Source organism: Oryza glaberrima, chromosome 3, assembly GCF_000147395.1.
Source record: "Oryza glaberrima chromosome 3, OglaRS2, whole genome shotgun sequence".
Classification (NCBI taxonomy): domain Eukaryota; kingdom Viridiplantae; phylum Streptophyta; class Magnoliopsida; order Poales; family Poaceae; genus Oryza; species Oryza glaberrima.
This window is the reverse complement of record NC_068328.1, coordinates 6,498,047-6,520,625: the sequence shown is the minus strand read 5'-3', so window position 1 is coordinate 6,520,625 and position 22,579 is coordinate 6,498,047. Positions and strand designations below refer to the sequence as shown.

The 22,579-nt window shown below is 43.9% G+C and overlaps 2 protein-coding genes and 1 long non-coding RNA gene across 9 annotated transcripts; all 3 read left to right on the top strand.

Annotated features, from left to right (window-relative positions):
- Window positions 1-3,618, top strand: LOC127768876 (uncharacterized). The gene is made up of 9 exons (XM_052294542.1): window positions 1-134; window positions 222-293; window positions 415-489; window positions 1,174-1,266; window positions 2,053-2,122; window positions 2,216-2,307; window positions 2,935-2,976; window positions 3,106-3,186; window positions 3,288-3,618. Exons 1-9 carry the CDS (start codon window positions 111-113, stop codon window positions 3,366-3,368), a joined length of 630 nt encoding a protein of 209 aa, XP_052150502.1. The 5' UTR covers window positions 1-110; the 3' UTR covers window positions 3,369-3,618.
- A 595-nt stretch (window positions 3,619-4,213) lies between these two features.
- On the top strand, window positions 4,214-12,811 carry LOC127767539 (uncharacterized). 7 transcript variants are annotated; one of them, XR_008016479.1, is made up of 4 exons: window positions 4,214-4,369; window positions 9,943-11,664; window positions 12,128-12,201; window positions 12,468-12,811. It is a non-coding gene; the product is annotated as an uncharacterized LOC127767539 (long non-coding RNA). The 7 variants fall into 7 exon arrangements; XR_008016481.1 differs by lacking the exon at window positions 12,468-12,811 and adding an exon at window positions 5,632-5,741 and having other exon boundaries at window positions 9,943-10,043; window positions 10,332-12,461; XR_008016478.1 differs by having other exon boundaries at window positions 9,943-12,201.
- Window positions 12,812-18,669: 5,858 nt separating this feature from the next.
- LOC127765467 (protein DETOXIFICATION 48-like) lies at window positions 18,670-21,724 on the top strand. The gene is made up of 2 exons (XM_052290379.1): window positions 18,670-19,258; window positions 19,602-21,724. Exons 1-2 carry the CDS (start codon window positions 19,118-19,120, stop codon window positions 21,393-21,395), a joined length of 1,935 nt encoding a protein of 644 aa, XP_052146339.1. The 5' UTR covers window positions 18,670-19,117; the 3' UTR covers window positions 21,396-21,724.
- The last annotated feature ends 855 nt before the right edge of the window (window positions 21,725-22,579 follow it).

Genomic DNA, 22,579 nt, shown 5'->3' with positions numbered 1-22,579 from the left:
TTCAAACCACGCATCTTTGATTCTTTTCCCCTTCTTTTCCTGCTATCTTGGGCTCTTGCCTCCTTGGTGGACTCGCCGCCGACTACTCTCGGAGAAGGAAAGAGCGAAGAATGGCCGCCTCATCGTCTCTCAGAGTAATCACGGCGCCCCCAAAATCCCTCCTTTTTTCCTTTGTTACATCTCGTTCTCTAATTCGTGTTGGTGGTTGGTTGACGATGCAGCTAATCCTCGGCTCCTCGTCGGCGTCGCGCCGCCAGATTCTCGCCGAGATGGGATACGGCTTCACGCTTCTTGTTGGTGATTTGCCCCCATGTTTTCTGGAGCTTTTTTACTCTATTATTAGTCTGTTTTCCTTGTGGTTTATTTAGTTCGTACTTTTACTGTTTCCCTTCTACCCTCCCGTGGGGTTTTTAGAGTGCGGATATTGACGAAAAGGAGATCAGAAAGGAGAAGCCGGAGGAGCTTGTGGTCGCGCTGGCTCATGCAAAAGTAACTCCTTTCCTCCTCCTGTTATTCAAGAACTTGGATTCTAGTTCCTTCGCTAGGAAGGAGAAGTACTGAAGTACTTTCTTAGGAAGGATAGAGAAGAGGGGGAGGGGAGTTGGACCTAGCCTGACAATTTTTGGTTTGGTTGTAGACTACTTGTCTATTACAGCTATTAAAGAGATAGAAAGAGAATGTAACATGTTACATGTTCACTCTACAGGGCTAGAAATTCTGCTTTAGTTAGAGGAAAAAATGATTTTGGTGGGTTTGGATTATGATAGTGTAGATTGGTTGCATATACACTAGAATTGTTACATTTGGACTATTAGTGTAATTATACTTTTATCAATAGGTATAAAAATTGTATAGCAGATATGTTTTCAGAGGGATAGTCTATTAGTTTCACTTGTGTGGGTCAGCAGGACGTTTGGCTAGGTTTTACTATTTACTGCGAGAGAAACATCTTAGGGGGACATTTTGGAGGTTTGGGCATGAAAAGGTCTGTCCTTTTATCAACTTCCATTAATTTATTGTATCTGCTTCAAAAGTTTTATGTTTTCCTGGTTCTAGATACAATTTTCTTTCAGTGCTGTAGTGCAGAACTGCAGACTACAGTTCAACTGTGCAGCACATTCTGAATTAGGCATTGACTATGTACTATGTTACTATGGTTTATTAATTTTGCAGGCAGATGCTATAATGGAGAAGCTGAGGGATAATGGGATGATGAAGGAAATTCTTGATTCTCAAGAGACTACACTGTTGATAACTGCAGACCAGGTGTGTGGCTTACATCTACTTATGAGATAACTGCTTAATAGTCAGTAATGTGTTGTGGTGAGATGATTTTAACTAGTTTGTGTAGATATTGCAGCCAATTTAAACAAACACTAGTCTAGGCTGAATTGTTGTTAAAAGCGTTCTTGTGGCTGCATATTTCAAAATTGGGTTCAGCTGCTTGTGTTTTTTTTCTCTGTTTGATTTTAAACTTATATGCCGCTCAAAAGATAATAGTATTGACCATCAAACATGCCTATTGATTATAAGGGCAGTCTCATAGTTATTAGGGTATACTAGGATGGGTTCTGAAGGAGTATGTGTAATATTACTGATTGATCCATCTCCAGAGGCATAACCTGTTTGTTTGCCTGACTCATATTCATATGCTTGGCATCTTGCCATTGTTATTTTGATCTGTAGTCTACTCATGTTTGATCAGTTATGCACTGACGTATAGATAATCATAAGCATTCCTATGTTTGTGATTTCCCTATGACTTGTAACGGAAAATTGGAAACTGAACCTTCCATAGCCATTGCTAACTACCTTCATCTGTTTGTCATGACTCATGAGGCAAACTAGTTTTTGTAGGGCACATTATTATGACATTAGTGATTTATGGCTTCATGGGTAATGATGTTTAGCATATGCTTGGTCTAACCGAAATACTTAGGGATGGTTCTGTAGTAAAATGCATCATTAATGGCACTCAACTCACATGTATTTAGATGAACATTTTGGTTCTTATTTGTTTTTTATCCTTCTCATTTTTACTTTCTGATGGAGGTTGTGGTTCATGATGGAGTGATTAGAGAAAAACCTAGCACCCCAGAAGAGGCACGAAAGTTCATCAAAGGTTTGTGCTATTGTGTATAAGCTCAAGTTTTGTTCAGATAGTCCTTTCCCTGTATTGCTTGCTGGCTGCTGCTCAACTATATTCCGTTTACAGGATACTCCGAAAGCCATGCAGCGACAATTGGATCTGTTCTTGTTACTAATGTGAAAAGTGGAGCCAGAAAGGAAGGATGGGACAAAGCTGAAGTAATACCTAAATTTCTTGATGTTTTATTTCGGAACAGGACATCAAAGTCGTGCATGAAACCTCAGAGACTAGATTTCATTTTTAACTCCAACTCTATTTCAAGGAGAGACCTGAAACTTGAACTACTGTGAATAGTTCAAATTTGTTATTCTTCTAATATGATTGGGTGCGTGTGTAATTATAGCTTCCACTTCAAACTTGGCCGAGCTTTTAATCTGATTTAAGTGAACTATGCAAATTGCCTCAAGCTCTAAATTCTAATGTTGTTTAGTGCTTATCACTTCTGAAATCTGGTGGGCTAACTTGTATCAAACATTCAGATTCTGAGTCACTTGTGATCTTTGTAAAGTGATGGGCCAGATTGAGACTGATGTGAATATTTAAACTAATTGTAGAACGCTATTTTTTTGCATCCTGATTTGGCTCAGAGGTATTAGCTTTCTAGGTCTTCATGTAGAATTAGGTGCACAATCAGATCACACTATCATTGTTTGTAGACAAAAAAAATTCAAACTAATCCTAATGATTAAACATAATCAGTTAGGACCCTATATTGCCATTGATATGAGTTCTGGAGGCGGTTTTTGGCCTGATAATAACTTTCCACTATAATTGTCTATGAACAGGTTTATTTCCATAAGATACCCGATGAAGTTGTTGAGAGTTTGGTAAGTTTGTAGCCATTGGTCGCAAAAGTTATTTCTTGCTATTTTGGCACTATATTTTTGATTCCGGAGTTTGATTACTTTGATACTTTGACTCAGTTGAACAATGTTTTTCACCTGTTTATATTTCAGATTGAGGAGGGCGATGTCTTCTATGTTGCCGGTGGCCTGCTGGTAGAGCACCCGCTGACTTCACCTCTTGTGGAAGCTATTGTGAGTGTAGTTCTTGCATATCCTGCTTCTTGGTTCAGCAGTGAAAATAGAAACCTTTTTACACATGGTACTCGCCTGACATTTGATAAACTCTTATGAAGGTTGGCACCATCGACAGTGTAATGGGACTCCCGAAATCCCTCACGGAGAAGCTGATCAAGGAGTCCCTTGAGGAGCCATAGCTATTTTTTTTACCGGGACAACTGACTGCCCATGCTGAAGTTCATATGCTAGAATTTTTCACTCATCTGCTGCACAACCAACTCGTCATCCACTCTGCTTGGATTGGAGGATGGAGACGCATCTTACCGATGTTGTCAGCTTGACTATGCTAAGCTACTTGCCGTGATTGGCATTATTGTAGTAAAACCTGAGACTTTACTATGTGGATTAATCTGTTTGGATTAAATTTTCTCTCTTGGTGCGTGATCATCTCTCTCATGATGGATGCAAACCCGGTTCATCTATTCGAATCTCTGCGGTTTTAGGATGTGTTTGGCACTTGAGGTTGAGAACTACTCCCTTCGTCCTATAAGGGATCTTGAGTTTTTACTTGCACTGTTTAACCACTCGTCTTTTCAAAAAATTTTAGAATTATTATTTATTTATTTTTGACTTACTTTATTATCAAAAGTACTTTAAGCATAACTTTCTTTTTTATATTTATATATTTTTTAATAAGACGAGTGGTCAAATAATGCAAACGAAAACTTAAAACCTTATGGGATGGAGGGAGTAATCCTCTAGGCACTTAAAACATAACGGCTCATTAGCATTTAAAGTAATTTTTTTATAGAGAATCTTAGAAAAAATATACTGTTCATCAGTTTGGAAAGGAAAATGCCGAGTGAAAAACGATGTAGAAGCTGGGAGAGAAGGGAATATAGAGCCTTCAATGTGCGTTGGGACTTGGGAAGTTCTGAGCGAGCGATGGGGGCTTTGTTCCGGTTTGAACGGTCGATGACAGGTGGGGTCCACCGTAAGAGGGATGGACATGGGCCCACAAAGCAGAGACTGAACGCTTCCGAGTACCTACCATCCAGCCCTGGACGAAACACTCGAAAATCTCGAATCTTTCTCCCGTTCTCCTCCCCACATCGCCGGCACCGCGAACCACCGCGGCCACCGGATCGCGGCGCGGCGCGGCCGCCGACGAGCGAGGGCTCTCGACCGACCAGAACAGGTGCGCTAATATTTTCTCCGCGTGGTTTCCGTGCCTCGTATGCCCGAACGGAAGGAGGAGGTTGCCGCGGTTAATAATGTTGGGTTATTTTTTCCCCCCGCGATTTAGCACTCGTGAATCACGCGCTACTCTGTTTTGGAGTGAATTGTGAATAGTATGCACAATCATTTTGCTTAGCTGTTGACGCGCTCAGCTTGCTGTGTGAGAAAACACTGATGCCTCATTTATCTGCACCTTATTTTTTTATGGCCGGTGTGTTTGCTGTTTAGATTCATAGGATAGCCAGCCACTGGTTCCTTTGAACTTCTGGGAAAATGTTTTACTCATACGCTTTTCTATTGGCATACCTATGTGATATTATTCAGATTGAGCTGTTTAGTTTTGAATTTAATCACATACCTAGAGTTGTCCTCTCGGCAGGTTAGTACAACAGCAATAGTTGGGCACTTGAGATATATTTGTGGGTGGGATATAGAACTTATGATAATGGAAAGTAATATCGTAGCTTCATGCGCTGCAGTTTAATTTTAGATATTTGTAAGCAACACAAAAATGGTAGACATCTTTAACTCAAAGGATGCTAGCTTTTAATAACTATTCTCCTTTTACTACTATCGGAGGCCGCTAAGTATTAATGTTAGTGAATTTAGGCACGCATGTATGTGCGCACACTGATATTTTTGTGTGTCATTAATGACTGGTGGATGGGGTTACTTGTGTATTGGCCTTTGACTTGATGGCGCCAAATGCTTTAGTAGTTAATATACATGGTAATATATCATGCTTGTATGTTCTATAATTGCAGTTTGTGTCCTGAACCCACATAGTATCTTCTGTAATCCTATTGTTTGACTACTGCAATTGTGTTTCTATGAAGGATGCAGTTATATTTTTAGAGAAAGGGGGTCAATTCTTTTTTTTTTAGTGAAAACATATAACAGAGTTTATACAGCAAGGGAAATAGCTGCTCACAACGCAATAAAAACTTTGTAACCATATAAGCACTAAGCACAACAGGCTATCCAGATTTAACCATGGTTACATCAAAAGACACTGCCCTCAGCAACAACGATAACCCCAGCTTGAATTTTCAATTCACAATTATTCTATGCCACATCGACACAAGAGTCTAGCCTACAGTACTTCAGACAGCCATCACCGGGGTCTTTTCCTTCTTGCTCAACATAGACTTTCTTTTGCTGCGTTTAACTCAAATTTTTACATAACCAAATCTATCTTCAACTACCATCTTATTTTGACAGGCAACAAAGCCCAAAGGACGGATCCTAGACCAACAAGCACCTACTGATTTTGCATGTCCTACTACAAAACATTTTTGTGTGAAGTCTTTGATATTTGGAGCATATACCAAGTAAAGTTTCAACAATCCAACCAGTCATATATCTTTGAGATCCTCAATGTGCTCAAACAGAACACTGGAACATATTATTTCTGCAAATCACAAAAATAAAGCATGTTCTTTATAGCTTAACCTGTTCGAAACTGGGTATTCTTTGAAAATAGGGAAAACACCACATGGGAAAATGACCATAACAAGATAATTCTTTTTCCTTGCTATGCCCATGAAAGAAATGTAAATGATCATTGATTTGGTCTACCATGCCTCACAAGGCCTTTTTCATTGGAAAAAGTAATATGAATTATTGATTTGGATCCACATCCTTAGTAATTAGTTTAAATCTGAACTAAATCCCAAAATGTCCCAAAGAAATAGCCCTCAGAAATTTCAAATGCACCTTAAAAGAGATAATTTATGTTTGTCCTTTATCTACATAATTTCCAGTTAAAAGCTTGAATTATTTTGATCTTTGTTGTTGGTGTGTTGTGAGGTCATGGATGTATAATGGCGAGTACACAAGACAAAGGTAAAACTAATGGAGGTACTTGGGAGTTGGGACCATATAAATTTGTATAAGTTACATATCGTTGACAAATGTGCTGCATGTAGGCTGTTGCTGTGGACCACTTTTCTGTAGCACCAGCTTTGTTTCTTGACTTTGTACTTATCTAATTTTCTCTATTGAACTAATGTTACATACACCTGTTGAAACCCACATTGAAATTCCAATTGGTTCCACTTAATCCCAGTCAACTTTGTATATAGCTGGTTGTTTGGTTCTTTCTTATATTACCATGCTTAAGAGTTATACATGAACAAATTATCTGTGATCAATTTTCCTTAGGTCAGAGTTTTCACTAAGAACAAGTTTGCATTACTAAAAATATCCTTTTCACCCATGAAATCTCTTTTTGATAACGTGCCTTTCGTTGATTTTGGGATTTAAGAATTTTATTGCAGGGATTATACTTTATGCAATCCTTCTGGTGAGCAATCTGCTCAACCCAGACTTGACAATTTAGTGAACTTTGGGCGGTTATGTTTCCCTTCCTGTTCAGGCTAAAATTTCCAACCAGTAGTGGTACTTTCTTGTCTGTAAATTTGTATCAAACTGTTACTGATTTTATTTGCCCCACCTCAGAGCATACTGGATGGTTCCCCAGTCATACTTAATAATGTATCTGTGACATCTTCTGCTTCTTTTAGATGTCCATTGTCTAACATTGATGTAAGGACACCGACATCCTTGGCAAGAGAAAAGGAAGTGGCCTATGAGTTCTAGCCTTGTTATAGTACCTCGTTTGACTCCATGGGTGCTGTTCCTATATCTAAAAATTGAGATGCACGTGGATATAATCTGTAAGTTAGCTGCATAAGCTACGAATTTGTAAGTTTAACAAGTTAAACATTAGTGCTATTGTTTGTTCACTCTCCTTGCATTTGGTGCCTCATAGCTCATACATGGCTAGAGGACTAGAAGTATGTGGTTGAACTTGAAATGGTCAAGGGATGACTAGTTGAGTGCTATGAATCTGATACCGTGTCAACCAGTTGAATTCTCTTTGAGATAGAAGGCTCTAGAAAGAAAGTGAAACTCTGTTAAATGTGCATGAACTTTGCATTTTATGCAGTGAAGGATCTTTCCCCTTGTTTTAGTGTTATACTAGTGATATGCAACATTCTCTTACGTTGAAGCACTTCAAGACAAGAGTCTGTTGCATATAGGCTTTTTAGACTATTATTTTTCCACACTTCAAGGAAATAAGGCGTTTGCATATAATTTAGGCTATTATACCACAGAACACATCAGCACATGCACTAGAAACCAACACACTACATTAGATTCATTTTTTCATGAAAAATACTAATGTCAGACGTTGCAATCACTGTTTTTGCATGATCAAATTTTGGAATCTGCTAGGGCTCAGCCTATAAGCTTGAGCTTTGCCCTCAATAAGCTTAAGTTATGGTCAAATGTAATATCTGTTAGGACTTAGGGGTTTTACTAGCTTATAAAGATAAGCTAGAGCTAGAGAGTATGCTATCAATAATGCTGTCGAGTTCTTTTATCTTACAAATTTTTTATTTATACAACATTATTTATGTCTTAATTTTCAGAGTCTGTTTATTACCTATTGGTCATTTAGGCCAGACCGTCAGAATCTATACAAAGTGGATTATAAAAGAATCTTAAGCTTGGCAAAAGTTCTAACAAGCCTTCAATATACTCGCTTCGTATAGTTTGCAGGCTCTTGTACCAAGGGCGGCAAGGAAACCTTTTTTTTTCTTTTTACTAAATTACCCATAATTATCATAGTACTATTCTAGATATTAAGGGTGAAGTGCTTTGATATATGTGTGCTCCCTACATTCTTTTACAAAAGCTTTTACAATTTTATATGGAAGGAGGGAGTAGTTGATGTAGTGTTCTTACTTTGAGCTATTGGACTCCAGTATCTATCATGGGCTGTGTGGTTATGGCTGAACCAACCACCACGATTATTGCTGGAATTTTTAGCTGGGCTAGGCTGTAAGCACTCCAGTGGGGCATCGATCACTGCACCAGACTTGATAAAAATTGATATGAAACTTGAGCTGTACCAGTTTCTGCTAGTTGGAAATACTGCAGAGCTAGTCTAGGAGTTTCTATTTGTTCTTTGTGCTTGCCTGTTACCTATTCATTTTGAACTACCTTTTTTATCTTTTGCTTGGTACTACCCAGCAGAATGCTGTGAGTTATTCAAATTTCATCACCCTGTTTTCCAGGGCACCAATGATGTGTACTTTGTTGCAACTTTCTAGCTCACAGTAGAATCAATCATTTTGCAAACTGATCATAATGATCATTAACATGCTTTGTCCTCCTCAGGGAAACAATGGTGGCACCAAATCTACTGATGTATTATCTTGATGGTTTCTCTTAGTAGCTAGTATCCTGTTACTGGCTGGGCCATCTTACTGCATTCTTATCTAACTCTGAGAGTTTGCTATTGTTGTGCTGCGTTGTTTTGCATTGTGGAAATCTAGTTCTTTACAGGCATCCTTGGTAATGCTAGTAAGATTTTCAATTACTAGCTAAATTCCATTGCTTTGCTACGGATAAAAGGAAAAAATCATAATATTGCATTAAATAAATAAAAGCATGTTTGTGATGATTATGTTACCCACCTTTTTGCTACAACGAATACTCACCTCAATTTAATTTTATATGTGGCTAAATATATCTAGTTGTGTATAATATTAAGAAGTTTAAGGGATAATGTGTAAAAACTACAGTAGGAGTAGGTGGGGTGGCAGATTCACTGCCACCACCACTGTAATCTTTTTAAAGGAGTATAGATGACACCAAAATAGATGGTTTCATACTAACTGAAATATACACAAGCTGAACAAACTTTTTTCATCAGCTACTAAGATGACAAATTGAGACTTACAAAGGGTTATCTTGAACTCTTTCATATTCATATTCAAAGTACCTATTCCTTGTCAAGTTGGGTACAACTTAGTTGAAGCATAATTTGCCTATAGTGTGATTCATGTGTGCCATGAGTGCAGTTTTTTTTTCCCATTTACCATATGTAAATATGAGAATATATCCAAGTCACATCATCAATTAAGTGTTTGTCATGTTTTTACTGTGGCCAATGTATAAGCCGTACTAGACCAGGTGTTCTATCTCTCTGGGAGATTTACTGTGATCAATTATATGAATGTGGCAATTTGCCAGCCTTTTCTGCAGTAGCAGATGTGCAGCTTTTTCAGTGTGCCTGGTAGCAATAATCAGAGTCACTAACTCCTATGGTGCTAGTAGGGGGTCAAAAGTACTGAAAGATTGTATTAATATTGCTGCTAGTGCTTCTGTGCTTGCCATTTGCATGCTGCCGAGTGACGACGGCTGTTGAAAGCTGATATTCGGTGAAATTTTAAATGCTTTGCCAATTAGTGTAAAACTGTTGTTCTCTGTGGTCCATGTCTTCTACATGTCCTTAGCTGTTTGCCTAGGTAGCTACAGTTATCTGCCGAGTGACTGAGTCCTTGTAGCACATCACAAAAGAGTTCCCTGTTGTTGCCTTTTATGCTTGCCATCACATTTGAAACTAGTTTTGGACACACAGTTTCGTTGGGCATACAGTTCTGCTGAGGTGTTTGTGGGGTCTTCTATGTAAATGTTTGCTGAAACCTTGTAATTGATCCTTTCTTTCCAACTTCTTAGGGTTTCAATCTTTGGATGCATGCGTGCTTTAGTCCATCATTGATGTCCCCAAGGTGCAAGGGATGATATCTGAAGAAAATATGAGGGGATGTTTCTAGAAGGTACTGTTGCTTTACTTACGCTCCAACCTAAACTTGTGAATAACAGGGCTTGAACTGAGTTATTTTATACTCCCTCCGTTTCATAATGTAAGACTTTCTAGCATTGCTTATATTCATCTAGATGTTAATGAATCTAGACATATGTGTGTCTAGATTCATTAACATCTATATGAATGTGGGCAATGCTAGAAAGACTTACATTATGAAACGGAGGAAGTACTATATATATACATAAACTGCAAAAATGAGCTATAGCATAATGAAACCACATCTTGGATGTGTTTCCAGGATGTGGTTTGGTGTGATGTGCTAATTCTTAAGGATTGTTCCTAGTGGTGGTGTCTGGATTTCCTACCCAAGTTGCTGACAACCAAGATGAGGATATGGTGATATGCTGATTGTCATCACCGATAGAGACAGGTTGTGCTTCTGTTTCTGCAGACTTTAAATTTTGGCATTTTCCTTTTAAATGCCCGTCCATCATTATCCCGAATAAATTCCTGCATTAGGCGCCAGCATAAGGTTCTGAAGACACCTGATTGCTTTCAATGCAATGCCACAGTGACTTAAATGTTCTGAAAATGTTAGAAAGCCAAGATCTGTACGGCGGTGGTATTTACTATTGTCATCTTGAGCATGTGTCACATTGGATATGCAATAACTTCTGTAATGGCACCAATACAATCAAAAGAATATGACCAACATGCTACCTGTAAAGAAAAATGTAGTTTTTGCACAGGCCTTTGGTGGTACAAAAGTGTAGTTTTTGCACAGGCCTTTGGTGGTACAAACATTTTGAGAAATTCCAGAGAAAGGGAAGAGTGGTACTGTAACTTGGGTTGATGGTTTGTTACTTCAGTTATTCAGCGGTCACTGTATAATTTCTTCACATATCATTGTTCAAAATTATGTAGCCTTGACTGATATCGAAGGGATAGGATGTGAGCCCCCTTGTGCCCATTGGCACAAAATGCCAGCTATATGATCAAATGATAGGGGCAATGGTGGTCACACTTAGCCAGATTTTAGGAGCACCAAGCCCAGCTGGTAGTGGGGGCAATGGTGAGAGGAGCATTACACACATATACTCTCACCAGGCAGAATTGCCATATAAGTCCCAGCAGATGCATTCACCATTGGAACATATTCTGTTCATGCCTTGTCCTTTTTTAAAGAGTTATTGATTCTGCAAGATATTTGCAAATTGAACTGATTCTGGTGTACCCACAACAACCTGTTTCTGATGTTAGTATCTTGTAGAGGTTGTCAATGTATTTTTCAAGCCATGAAGTAGTATTTATTCATGTATTGAACTGTTGGCGATTGCATGTGATCTAATTGGCCACTACTGTATCATGAACACAGATGCAAAAAATGATAAGGTCATCCCTTGGAGGTCTACGGAAGATAAACCTCATCTGGAGGTAGGGTTAAAGTGTGTTTGTCATAACGTGCATCTGATCCTCTCTCATACTGCAGCGACGAGATTTAAAGGATTATGCTCCCTCCATAATGTTCGCAATTTGTCACTTTATCCGTTCAAAAGCAATGCTTTCTATATGCTCAAGAACCAAGCTTCACAAAAGACATTTCCAATCCGGAGGGGCTCCTGTGGGGCGTGGTAAGTTGCTGTAGTTCTGTTTGAGGCTAGACGTGCCCATGTCATAATCGATATGTCACATGAAGACTGCAGCTGTTTGATCTGAATCAGGTCCCAAGTTCAGTTTGTGGCCCCAAAGCAGTTCTTATTTTTCACCTTTAGCTGACTTTACACATTGGTAAAAAAAATTCTTGTCGTTACTTGTGAAAAAAAATAATGATTGAACATCTGATGCTGGACCTAAGATTAATTGAACATTTAGAATGGAAAACCATGTTTTCGTCTGCAGAAATGGACCAATGTAGGCTTTGAGGGTGGGCCATGGTGGTCTGGTCTGCGGAGATGGTCCTCAGATTTGGTTTTGGTTTTAGGCTGCTGCGTAATTGTGATGGCCCAATTGCTCACCAGATATGAATTGCAACCTAACAAAGATGTAGAATTGTGCACAGGAAGTGACTGAAATGTGCTTCTTTTTTTGTAACAGTTGCACAGGGCGTCGACAGTAAAAGCCGGCCAGGAGGATAATCAGGGTGCCCACAACAGCAGCAGTAGTACTCCGTACGTCTCTTTACCTCCTCTGATATTATCTGCGCGGCTTCTTTCTCTGTTTGCTTCGCTAGGTGACAAACTAGTAGGAGTAGATGCTATTGCATTTCTCCAATCTTTTCTTCTTTTTTTCCCCTCTCGCTTGTTAATCTTCTTGTCTGACATTGCTAGTGGTTATGCGTGCAAAGCTATGGCCTACGGGCTATGTTGGCCTTCACCAGAGTAACGCCCATGTCCAACTCCCTTTGCTGCTTTACAAATTACCACAAATACTGCAGATCACATGCTTCTTATTGGTGGAAGTACACGCCCGCGAGGCATTTTCCCGTCAGATCATCGTGCTGCGTCCTGTCTCGCGTCCCAGCCAGGGGCTATTCTAGCTAGCCAGCCAGCGTGTCGCCTATTGAACGACGATAAGGAATGCCCCCGTGTCGGCATGGAACCAACAAGCTACCCCGGTCACATCTTTCCCTTTACTCACCGTGCCGGAAGCAAAAGCTGGAGATGATAACAGCAGCAGCAGCAGCAGCAGTATTATTAGCAGCTACTCTTATCTATCCTACTAAAATATAGCAACATCTCCATCTACTTTATTATTTTAACTAATTATAACTATTTCTCATTCAAAGCAAAATTGATTTTATATCTTAACCAATCACATCTCTTATTTAATTCACACCTATCCTTTTGTTTTTTGAAAAAATGTAGAAGTACTTGTATTTTGGGATGGAATTTTTTAAGTACTTATATTTTGGGACGGGAAGGGAAGAGAAGAATAGGTGGCTAATTTGTTTAGAGGAATGGCACAGAAGGCTTAGTAGGTGGCTAATTTGTAGCAACACGCACGCTGTGCCCTGCAGCTGCTGCCGCTGCTTCCTCCTCGTCTCTCTCCGTCACATCTCCTAGCTGGTGGATGGCAACAGGCATGTGATGTGTCATGTGTTCCATGCCCAACTTGGCACTCTCTGTCAGCGTTATCACTATTACTCTTCGCCCAAACGCTTAAGCCCAAGCTGACACGCTGTAAGCTTTAGCTGCATAGTATAGTTAGTAGATGGGCCAAACGTCTCAACCTCCCAAACGGCTATGATCACCATTCACCAGGCGCGTCGACGCGAGAACAAGCGCGCCCGTGTAAATGTAGGTGGCACGCACGGTGGCGTGGACACGAGGGCAGGGCATGGCAGAGCTCCATGCCTGCAGCCGCGCGCGAGAGACATGGCGATGGTGTTACGTACGGGGTAACTAGCGACATGATCCCTGGCCGGACGCCCTGCCTGACTATAATTGGCACCACCAGCCACCTCACGTAGTATACACAAATAATCCGATCGATGATCATATCGCTCGCCAGCCAGCAGCAGCAGCAGCATTGCGCGTACGTCGACCAGGTTGAATTGCACCGTCTCTCCGTCGCGTCCGTCCACCATATACATATACACTTGACTCCGACTCGATCGATCAACAAACAGTCAATCAACATGGTGGGCACACATCTCCGTAGATCATGTCACATGGGGCGCGCGTACGTACGCGCGCGCGCGCATGCACAGGCACCACAGTTTGGGTTGGGTGAGCCTGCAGCAGCTAGCGAACCCCTGTTGGACAACGCGTACGTACGGGGGAGCTTCTAGTGGTTGCCAGCTAGTATTTCCGTGACGAATCCTAGCAGTAGTGTGTACCACCATAGCGAGATGCCGCGTCCCGCCCGGGCGCGCTCCGCCGCTGCACGCACTGTCCGCGCGCGCGTACCGGTCAGCAAAGGGGGGGGAAGTGTGCGTACGTACGCCCGCCACGCGCGCACGGCTTTTCCATCGCGCGCGGCCGGGCGCCGTGCATGCGAGTTCCAGAGGCTATCAATGGACGCGAGATGGCGGTGGTTTGCGCGCGCGCGCGCGGTGTGTAATTAGCCGCGGCATGCAGCTGCAGGGTGGGGTGGGCGCATATGCATGTGCGTAGCTAGCGGTGCTCCCCTACAGCCAACTGCTCCCTGCCTGCTAACCATTTACCATCCCCACACACACACACCGCATGCAAACAACCACTTGCATTGCATCGCATTCATCCATCCATCTCTCTCTCTTTATCACCAGTATTCATCTCCTCTTATCTCTCTGGGGCTGGCAGTAGTAGTAGGAGTAGTGGTATAGGAGGGAGAGGAGGCCATGGTCGATCGATGATAATCATGACGTGGTACAGGGGGGGAAGAGGGCAGGCAGTTAAATGGGGAAAGTACTCAGGTCCCCCGGGCGAGTCATTGCACATGCACTTTGTGTCCACTTGATTGAATTCTTCTTGTCTCTTCCCCACCCTCTCCCCCCTCGTGTCCTTGAGATGCGTGCATGCCATCGACATATGCGTACGTGCACAGTGCCTTGTAGACTACTCTGATTCGCCTACATTTTATGTATGCATGATCCCGGCCAGTACGTACACGTACATGTAGGCCACCTTGTCTAGCTACCATTATTGTTTACCTCAGGTAAACTAAGCTTTATCCATGTGCAAGCATTGCTATATGTACCCAATGCTTGTACATGTATGTCGAGAAGCTTAATTATACCGGGAGGAGTAGCACGCCTAGTCTTTGTATTGACCTCAAGAGTCAAGATTCTCGCACTTTCGTCTCTTCCAAATCTCCCACATGACGAGGTTGATTGCAGAACGTACGTTCTTTTGTTAAGATGCCTCTACTGTGGTTGCTACAGTATTCTTTGATAGATATATATATTTTTTTAGAAAATGAAATAAAACCTAGCATCCGCATCCAAACAGGATGTACACGGCCAATTCTTTGATAGATGTGATGTCCATTTCGTGGGAGTGTGTCGTGATTCCTCCAACCGCGTTCCACACCCTGCTGTGAGTATTTGAAGTAGGGGAAGAAGCAATTGCTTGCTCCTAGAGTGAATCGGAGGAGCAGGAAATTGTCCCTACAATTCACGACCTATATTGTGGATCGCAAGGCGAAGAATTGCACTTGAGTGGTGGGACACATTTGGGCCTGATTGGCTTATTCAAATTGGTAGTTTTCAATATAAAGAATTGTGCATTGGTACCAAAGGTGGAGATGTATTCACCATTTCGCCTTGAGGCATCAGCTTCCACACAATCTTGACCAAATGTATATGTAGTTGTGACTTGTGAGCCACACAATTTGTACATACTCTCTCTCAAAGGCTGTAGAAGTACATTCACCTTGAGGCATCAGCTCACACAATCTTGTTCAAATGCTATGTAGCTGTGAGCTACACAATTTGTACTCTCTCACAGGCTGTAGTACATCTTTAGTGTTGAGTAGACACTGCCTCATCAGTCATCTAGATGTGAAGGATCCAATTCCATGATCTATAGGACATTTTGGATTATCACTTTCTTTCGAGCTAAGATGGCACAAAGGCTTGGAAGGTGTCTCATCGTGGGCATTGTCAATCCAACCATGCGAGTTGTCAGAATTTGCATAATTTTATTAGGTCTAGCAACGCATCTATCAAGTTATAAGAGAAGGGTAAATGGAGCCACTTTGTCCACGTCGAAGGCCTAGAAACCATCGCGGTATCGGAGAAAGAGAAATAAGATCTATGATGTTGATCGTAGTGGGTCTAGATTATAACCATGCAGATGGATAAGTATGATGTATATGAAATTATTGCATTTATATATAGAGATCACAAAACTACATATATTCTGATCAAAATATTGCAAAAATACATATTTAAGGTGGTGTATTACAATACTACAGATTTAACATCAAATTTATCAAAAAAATAGATTTAAGGGTAAGAATCGCAAAACTAAGTATTTTAGGATTTAAATCCCTACAAATAATGTTATGTTTGAATTATAGCATCCAAGTTTTATGATTAAATTGACACTAGACCTATATTTTCATGATATTTTTTAGTACTAATGCTTTGTTTGGCAATGCTCCATATTCCAGATCCATGCTAAATTTGAAGTTTCTATGTTAAATTACATTAATTTAAAATTTAAAATTTCTTCTCAAATGTGAACAAAACAATTCATCAGAACACTATTAACGTAATCGCAGATCCAGGTCGATCCATGGGTTTGTGGAGCTAGAAATATCCAGCTCTACAAATATCTTGGATTCGGTGTTGTGTCAAACAAGTCTTAAATTTGTAGCTGTGCGATATCCTAGCTTAAATATGTAGTTCCGGGATAAATTTGGTGTTTAAGCTGTAGTGTTGTAATACATCATCTTAAATATGTAATTTTGTATTAGTTTGATCAAAATATCTGTTGTTTTGTGAAATTTACTCTTATATATATATATATATATATATATATATATATATATATATATATATATATAATGTGTACAAAATCATTGTATTTATATAAACAGGAGCTATAATTGTATATCAAATACAAAGATACTTTTAGATAAACTTTAATTTAGCTCAGTACAAGATTGTGCTGGAATTTTGGCTAGTTAAAAATAAAATTTAATGACCAAAGTTGTACCTGGAGATCATGTTGGTATCCAAAACTTACTGTGACTAGAGAGGGAACAATTTGATAGAATCACAACTCTGGTTTAAAGAAAAAAAAAGGGTAATTGGTACTCCAGCTAGCATTCCAATTCATCCCTGAGATTGTATTACTTGAGACATGTGAAACATTTTTGTTGTGCATAATTTGACTACTGTATAATTTAATATTAATTGTATTGGTTTTCTTTGACATGGAGATTTTGTCTTAGTTATGAGAAAATTTAATTAATTGCGCAGATATTTTTGGAACGACAGCTAGCTATTTCAGCACAGAGAGATACTAGCTAGCATTACACAATAAGCTGCTGCAGCTTAAGTGGGAGGCACTGAAATCCTACACGTTAGACCTGATACTCTTTAGCTGGAGGATTCCTCCTGAACGCCGCAAAGAAGGCCACCTGGATAAAAAAGGGCAATGGAGGTGACTCAGTCAAGTTGAGCAAGGAACAAATTCAGTATGCAGCTGCATATATCGGGCAATCTTACGGCCAGGCAAGCAAATGCAAAGTCCACCCCAAAACTGTTGAGGATGCTTTGGGCGTTTGCAGCAGAACTGTAGAAGGAACAGATACTACTACTACAACTACTGAAAAGCTTTGCTCCAGAATGCAAGAGAATGAAAAAGGTACAACGAAGTTACATGGGGAGCAACAAGGTGAAAGGTTGGTGGATTGTACTTGTAAGGACGGGAAAATCAATCAGCTACCTCAACTGTACCATTGCCATCTTCAGATTAAAATGGCAGAGAATTTCTTCTTAAGAAAAATAGTACTAGTAACCAAATTCCTGCAGGCTTGCAGGTAAGGACGACAGGGCAAAGAGTAAATAAGAGTACATGCATGCATTTTTCTGCACAGATCAGGGGCACAGGGTCGCAGGATGCGCATGGTGTTTAATTCGAACAAATAAATCAGCTCTAGCTAGATCGCAAAATCCTGTACTGGCCATCAGAATTCAGAACTAAGGATCAATGCTAGCTGCCACTCTGAAAAGAGGGAGAGGAAAAGTTATTCTCCTCATTTCTTTCACAGGGACCACCATCAGCTGCTGTGCTCGAGTAGCAGTGAACAATGGAGCGAGAGACAAAGCTATAGGCAGAAGCGAGGAGTGAGCTAGCACTGATACTACTGGGCGTGATCAGCTCGCCATTGTCATCGAGCATTTGAGCTGAGCTGAAGCTGAAGCTGAACTTAATTCTCTCCTCTCTCCGTGCTGTTTTGGTATTGAATGTAGGATCAACCGATCGATGCATCAATTAAGCTCGCACAGGCGCAGGGCCCTGACGAACGAACGAACTAACGAGTAACGATGCTTATCCTAGCCTCGCTCCTGTCATTCTCTGCGTGAACTCAATGCAGTACACTTCACCAGTACAGCCATCATTTCTGGGTGCCCCTGGCTGCTGTGCATATCATGTAAATGCTTGCCTAGATTAGCCCCCCTCACTGACGTCCATCCAACGTCGACAGCTTAGCCCATGCACGTATGTAGTAGCCCGTCCTACACCTAGCAGTAGTCACCCCCACAAGCAATCAAAAGTAAAAGTGAAAACAACAGTTCACACAAATTATACTCGATCGTAATAGTAGCACTACTCGCCATGTCCCGACCTCAGATTGATCTTTCCGTCCGTCCATTCGTCCATCCATTCTAATCCGGCAATCGCATCAAGTTCGCCGGATGGTGGTGGTGCAGTTAAATCAGGCATACTAGTGGTGGTGAATGTGGCGATAGAGGTAAGGTTTAACTCCACTGGAGCGGGATAGTAGCTAGCCGCTGGACCCGTTGGTTCCGACAGTGGCGAAAAATATGCCATTCCGCGGGGGGCGAAGAGATAGGGGAATTTTCAGACAGCCGCATATATCCCCCGCTTGGGCTGGCGAGAGGCGATCGATCGATCGATCGGGCGAGATATATTCCGTTCCGCCCCCCGGCCATGGCCGGGAAATTCCCCCACCGGCAGACACGCTCTCGTCTCCCTCCCCCACGCACCCACTCGTGCGCGCGCGCGCGTGTATATATATATAGGCAGAGGAGGCCACACCCTCCAGGGCAACCCAAATCACCAACACCACTACACTACACACACCACTGCGACCTGACCTGAACCTGATCACACACACACACTCTCTCTCTTTCTCTGTGCTCAGTGCTCACCTCTCTGGAAGGAGACCAAAAGGCCAAAGAGAAACACGAGCACCAACCAACACAGCTGAGCCAGAGCCCAGAGCGCTAGAGCCAGCGGGAGATAGCCAGTCAAATGTACTTGTAGCGCTCTCTCGCACAGCCCGGCGACCAATCTCCAGAGGACAGCGAGCGAGCTGCTTCCTTCAAGCTTTGTTTCTTCTCCTCCAAACAGCGCGCGCTTTTTGTGTACTCCCCGAGAGTTGACAGCCGTCGTCGTCGTCACCATGTGCAACTCCGGCACCAGCTCCTCGCCGTCGGCGCCTGCGCCGCCGCCGCCGCCGCTCACCTCGTTCAAGCACTCCTCCCACCTCCTCCGCCTCGTCGACGATGACGCCGACGACGGCCATGCGCTGCTGCTCTCCAAGGTAAAACACGCGGTACATATGCTGTAGTAATACTTACCCGCGGCTTGGTAATTTTGATGGCGTGAACAGAACATGTAGGCCATTATATCAAAGAGCTAATGCAAGAAGCACGCATAGCGACATAGCTGGCTGGCTGGCTGGTTGTTTAATGCTTATTTACTAGTAGCTAGGCATCACTGGCAGTAACAGTAACGAGAAAGAAAAGGAAAGCTCCAGCTGTTGGGAAATGGCAGAGCTGATCAATACGTCCATGCACACGAACAGCTGATCGAGACGACGACGACGTTGCTTTGCTTGCTTTGCTTGTTGGTTTCTAACATGCGTGAGTGCGTGTGTCTCCCAGGTGGCCGGCGAGGCGCAGGCGATCGGGCGGGTGTCGGTGCCGATGGCGGTGACTGGGCTCGTCATGTACTCGCGGGCGCTCATCTCGATGCTGTTCCTTGGCCGGCTCGGCGAGCTGGCCCTCGCCGGAGGGTCGCTGGCGCTCGGCTTCGCCAACATCACCGGCTACTCGGTGCTCTCCGGGCTGGCGCTCGGGATGGAGCCCATCTGCGGCCAGGCGTTCGGCGCGCGCCGCGGGAAGCTGCTGGCGCTGGCGCTCCACCGCACCGTGCTGCTGCTGCTCGCCGTCGCGCTGCCCATCTCCCTCCTGTGGGTGACGTCCACGGGGTACATACTGAAGCAGCTCGGCCAGGACGAGGGCGTGGCGGACGCGGCGCAGACGTTCGCGGCGTACGCGTCGGCCGACCTGGCGGTGCTCGCCGTGCTGCACCCGCTCCGCGTCTACCTCCGGTCGCAGAACCTGACGCTGCCCATCACCGCCTGCTCGCTCTTCTCCGTGCTGCTGCACGGGCCCATCAACTACCTCCTCGTCGTGCGCCTCCGCATGGGCGTCGCCGGCGTCGCGCTCGCCGTCGCGCTCACCGACCTTAACCTGCTCCTCGCGCTCCTCTGCTTCCTCGCCATCTCCGGGGCTCACAGGGACTCGTGGGTGGGGCCCACCTCCGACTGCCTCCGCGGGTGGCCGGCGCTGCTCCGCCTCGCCGTGCCGACCGCCACCGCGGTGTGCCTCGAGTGGTGGTGGTACGAGCTCATGATCGTGCTGTCGGGCCTCCTCGCCAATCCGCGCGCCACCGTGGCGTCCATGGGCATCCTCATCCAGGCCACGTCGCTCGTCTACGTGTTCCCGTCCTCCCTCGGCCAGGGCGCGTCCACGCGCGTCAGCCACCAGCTCGGCGCGGGCAGGCCCGCGGGGGCGCGCCGCGCGGCCGGCGCCGCCCTCTCCATCGGCCTCGTCGTCGGCGCGGCGGCCGCCACCTTCATGGTGTCGGTCCGCAGCCACTGGGGCCGCATGTTCACGTCGGACGGCGAGATCCTCCGCCTCACGGCCGTGGCGCTCCCCATCGCGGGGCTCTGCGAGCTCGGCAACTGCCCGCAGACGGCCGGGTGCGGCGTCCTCCGCGGCAGCGCCCGCCCGGCCAGCGGCGCGCGCATCAACCTCGCCTCCTTCTACCTGGTCGGCATGCCGGTCGGCGTGGCGCTGGCATTCGGCGCCCGCCTAGGCTTCGCCGGGCTGTGGCTGGGCCTCCTTGCCGCGCAGGCTGCCTGCGCGGTGTGGATGGCGCGCGCCGTGGCCGCCACCGACTGGGACGTCGAGGTGGCGCGTGCCAAGGAGCTGACCAAGGCGTCCACTACAGGCAGCGGCACCAACCACCAGCACGAGTGCAACAACAGCAACACCAACACCGCCAACGCAAAGGCTAACACCAAAACGACAACGTCTCCCGCCGCCAGTAACATCAATGCCGGTGGCGGCGGCAGCAGCGACAACCGCGGTTACGTGCCCATCAGCGAGAGCGGCCACAACGACGGCAGCGACGACCTGGAGAAGCTGGAGGAAGGGCTCATGGTGGCCACGAGTGGCGGCTGCTGCGGCTGCGGCGACGCGTTAGGCGTCGACACGAAGGCTGGGGACAAGCAGCAGTGCAGCAACGGTGGTGCCGGTACGGCGGAGGGAAATGCGGGGCAGAGGAGGGGCTCGGCGTCGTCGGAGAGGGCCCCGCTGATCAGTGTGGGGGACGACGAGGAGGCTGGGGAGGAGCACGACGGCGACGGCGGTGGAGGTGGCCACGTCTAGCTAGCTGCTAATCAACCAGCGTGGTCGATCCATCCATCGATTAATTCTGGAGAGGTTTTGATCGTACGTACGTAGGCTATGTTTGACACTGATCGGCCGGTCTCCATTTCATCTTTCTCTCCATCTTGATTTGGGGGTGAGGTTTAGTTTTGTCTGTATAACCAAGCTGAGCAGCTAATTAATGAGAGTATTCAGGAAAAAAAAAAGAGGGAGAAAAAAACATATATATTCTTCCCTTATTTTTCTTAATTAATTATACTTCTATGTACAAATACTAATTAGTTTGGGTGTAAATTATAATTAAATCAATTGATGGTGATTAATTAAGAATTGACAAGTGCATGCATGTTGCTGTTTGGCATGATGTGGCAGTACTGTTTGTTGTGTTGAGAGTGGGGGTGTGTGTGGCTTTGGGACCTGTATATATCGCTGTTCCCCTAGTGGTTACATACGTGACAACCAATGGTGGTGCCCCATTTCGGCCATTTCCCAACTGTTCCAACATCGCTAGGAGAAAAAACTCGCATTGGCCCTCCTTTAATTTTTCTCCGAGATGGCTAGCACAGCTACCTAGCTAGCTACCTTTCTTCCTTTTGATAAAGTCGCAACCATTTGATATCTACAAGCACTTGGGCGAAAAAAAGGCACCCTTGGTGTTTTGCGATTTTTAAATATTACTAATGCATACGCACCTTTTTATTTATTTCTGGCTCCTCGTGCAAAGGAAAGATGGTGCGTGTGACTCAGTTTCTCATGTCTTCTATATTGAGATAAACCTTTTGATCAAAAGGCTCTTGCCACAAATATTAATTTGCCATTGCTCACCACACAAGAAGTGCTCTCTCGAGGGTAAAAGGATCACACTAGCTAGCATGAATTTATACTTTCTGTGCAGATGTAGAAATGTGGAATATAACCCTTATGTGGGAAGAAAGGATCTATATCATAACCAAAATTTGATGATGCTTGCCTTAGTGTCCGTAGCTTATAAGATGAGAGAGAGAGAGAGAGAGAGAAAACCTAGAGTGCTAGAAATTCTTGAACTTAAACAAATCGTATGGCAAGCTCTTAATTTGGTGAGCCCCGGATTGCGACTAGCATGCAACTGTTGGGGACATCTAAATGTGTTCCAGCCCTGCTCTATCATAAAACAATTATTGTTAAGGTATTTATTCCTCGGCCCG

Bases quoted from the DNA above. Each gene is read 5' to 3' on its own strand.
- LOC127765467 (XM_052290379.1), top strand. From the start codon at position 19,118: ATGTGCAACTCCGGCACCAGCTCCTCGCCGTCGGCGCCTGCGCCGCCG. The intron at 19,259-19,601 runs GTAAAACACGCG...TGTGTCTCCCAG, and splicing joins ATGCGCTGCTGCTCTCCAAG to GTGGCCGGCGAGGCGCAGGC.
- LOC127768876 (XM_052294542.1), top strand. From the start codon at position 111: ATGGCCGCCTCATCGTCTCTCAGA. The intron at 2,123-2,215 runs GTTTGTGCTATT...TTCCGTTTACAG, and splicing joins GGCACGAAAGTTCATCAAAG to GATACTCCGAAAGCCATGCA. The intron at 2,977-3,105 runs GTAAGTTTGTAG...TTTATATTTCAG, and splicing joins ATGAAGTTGTTGAGAGTTTG to ATTGAGGAGGGCGATGTCTT.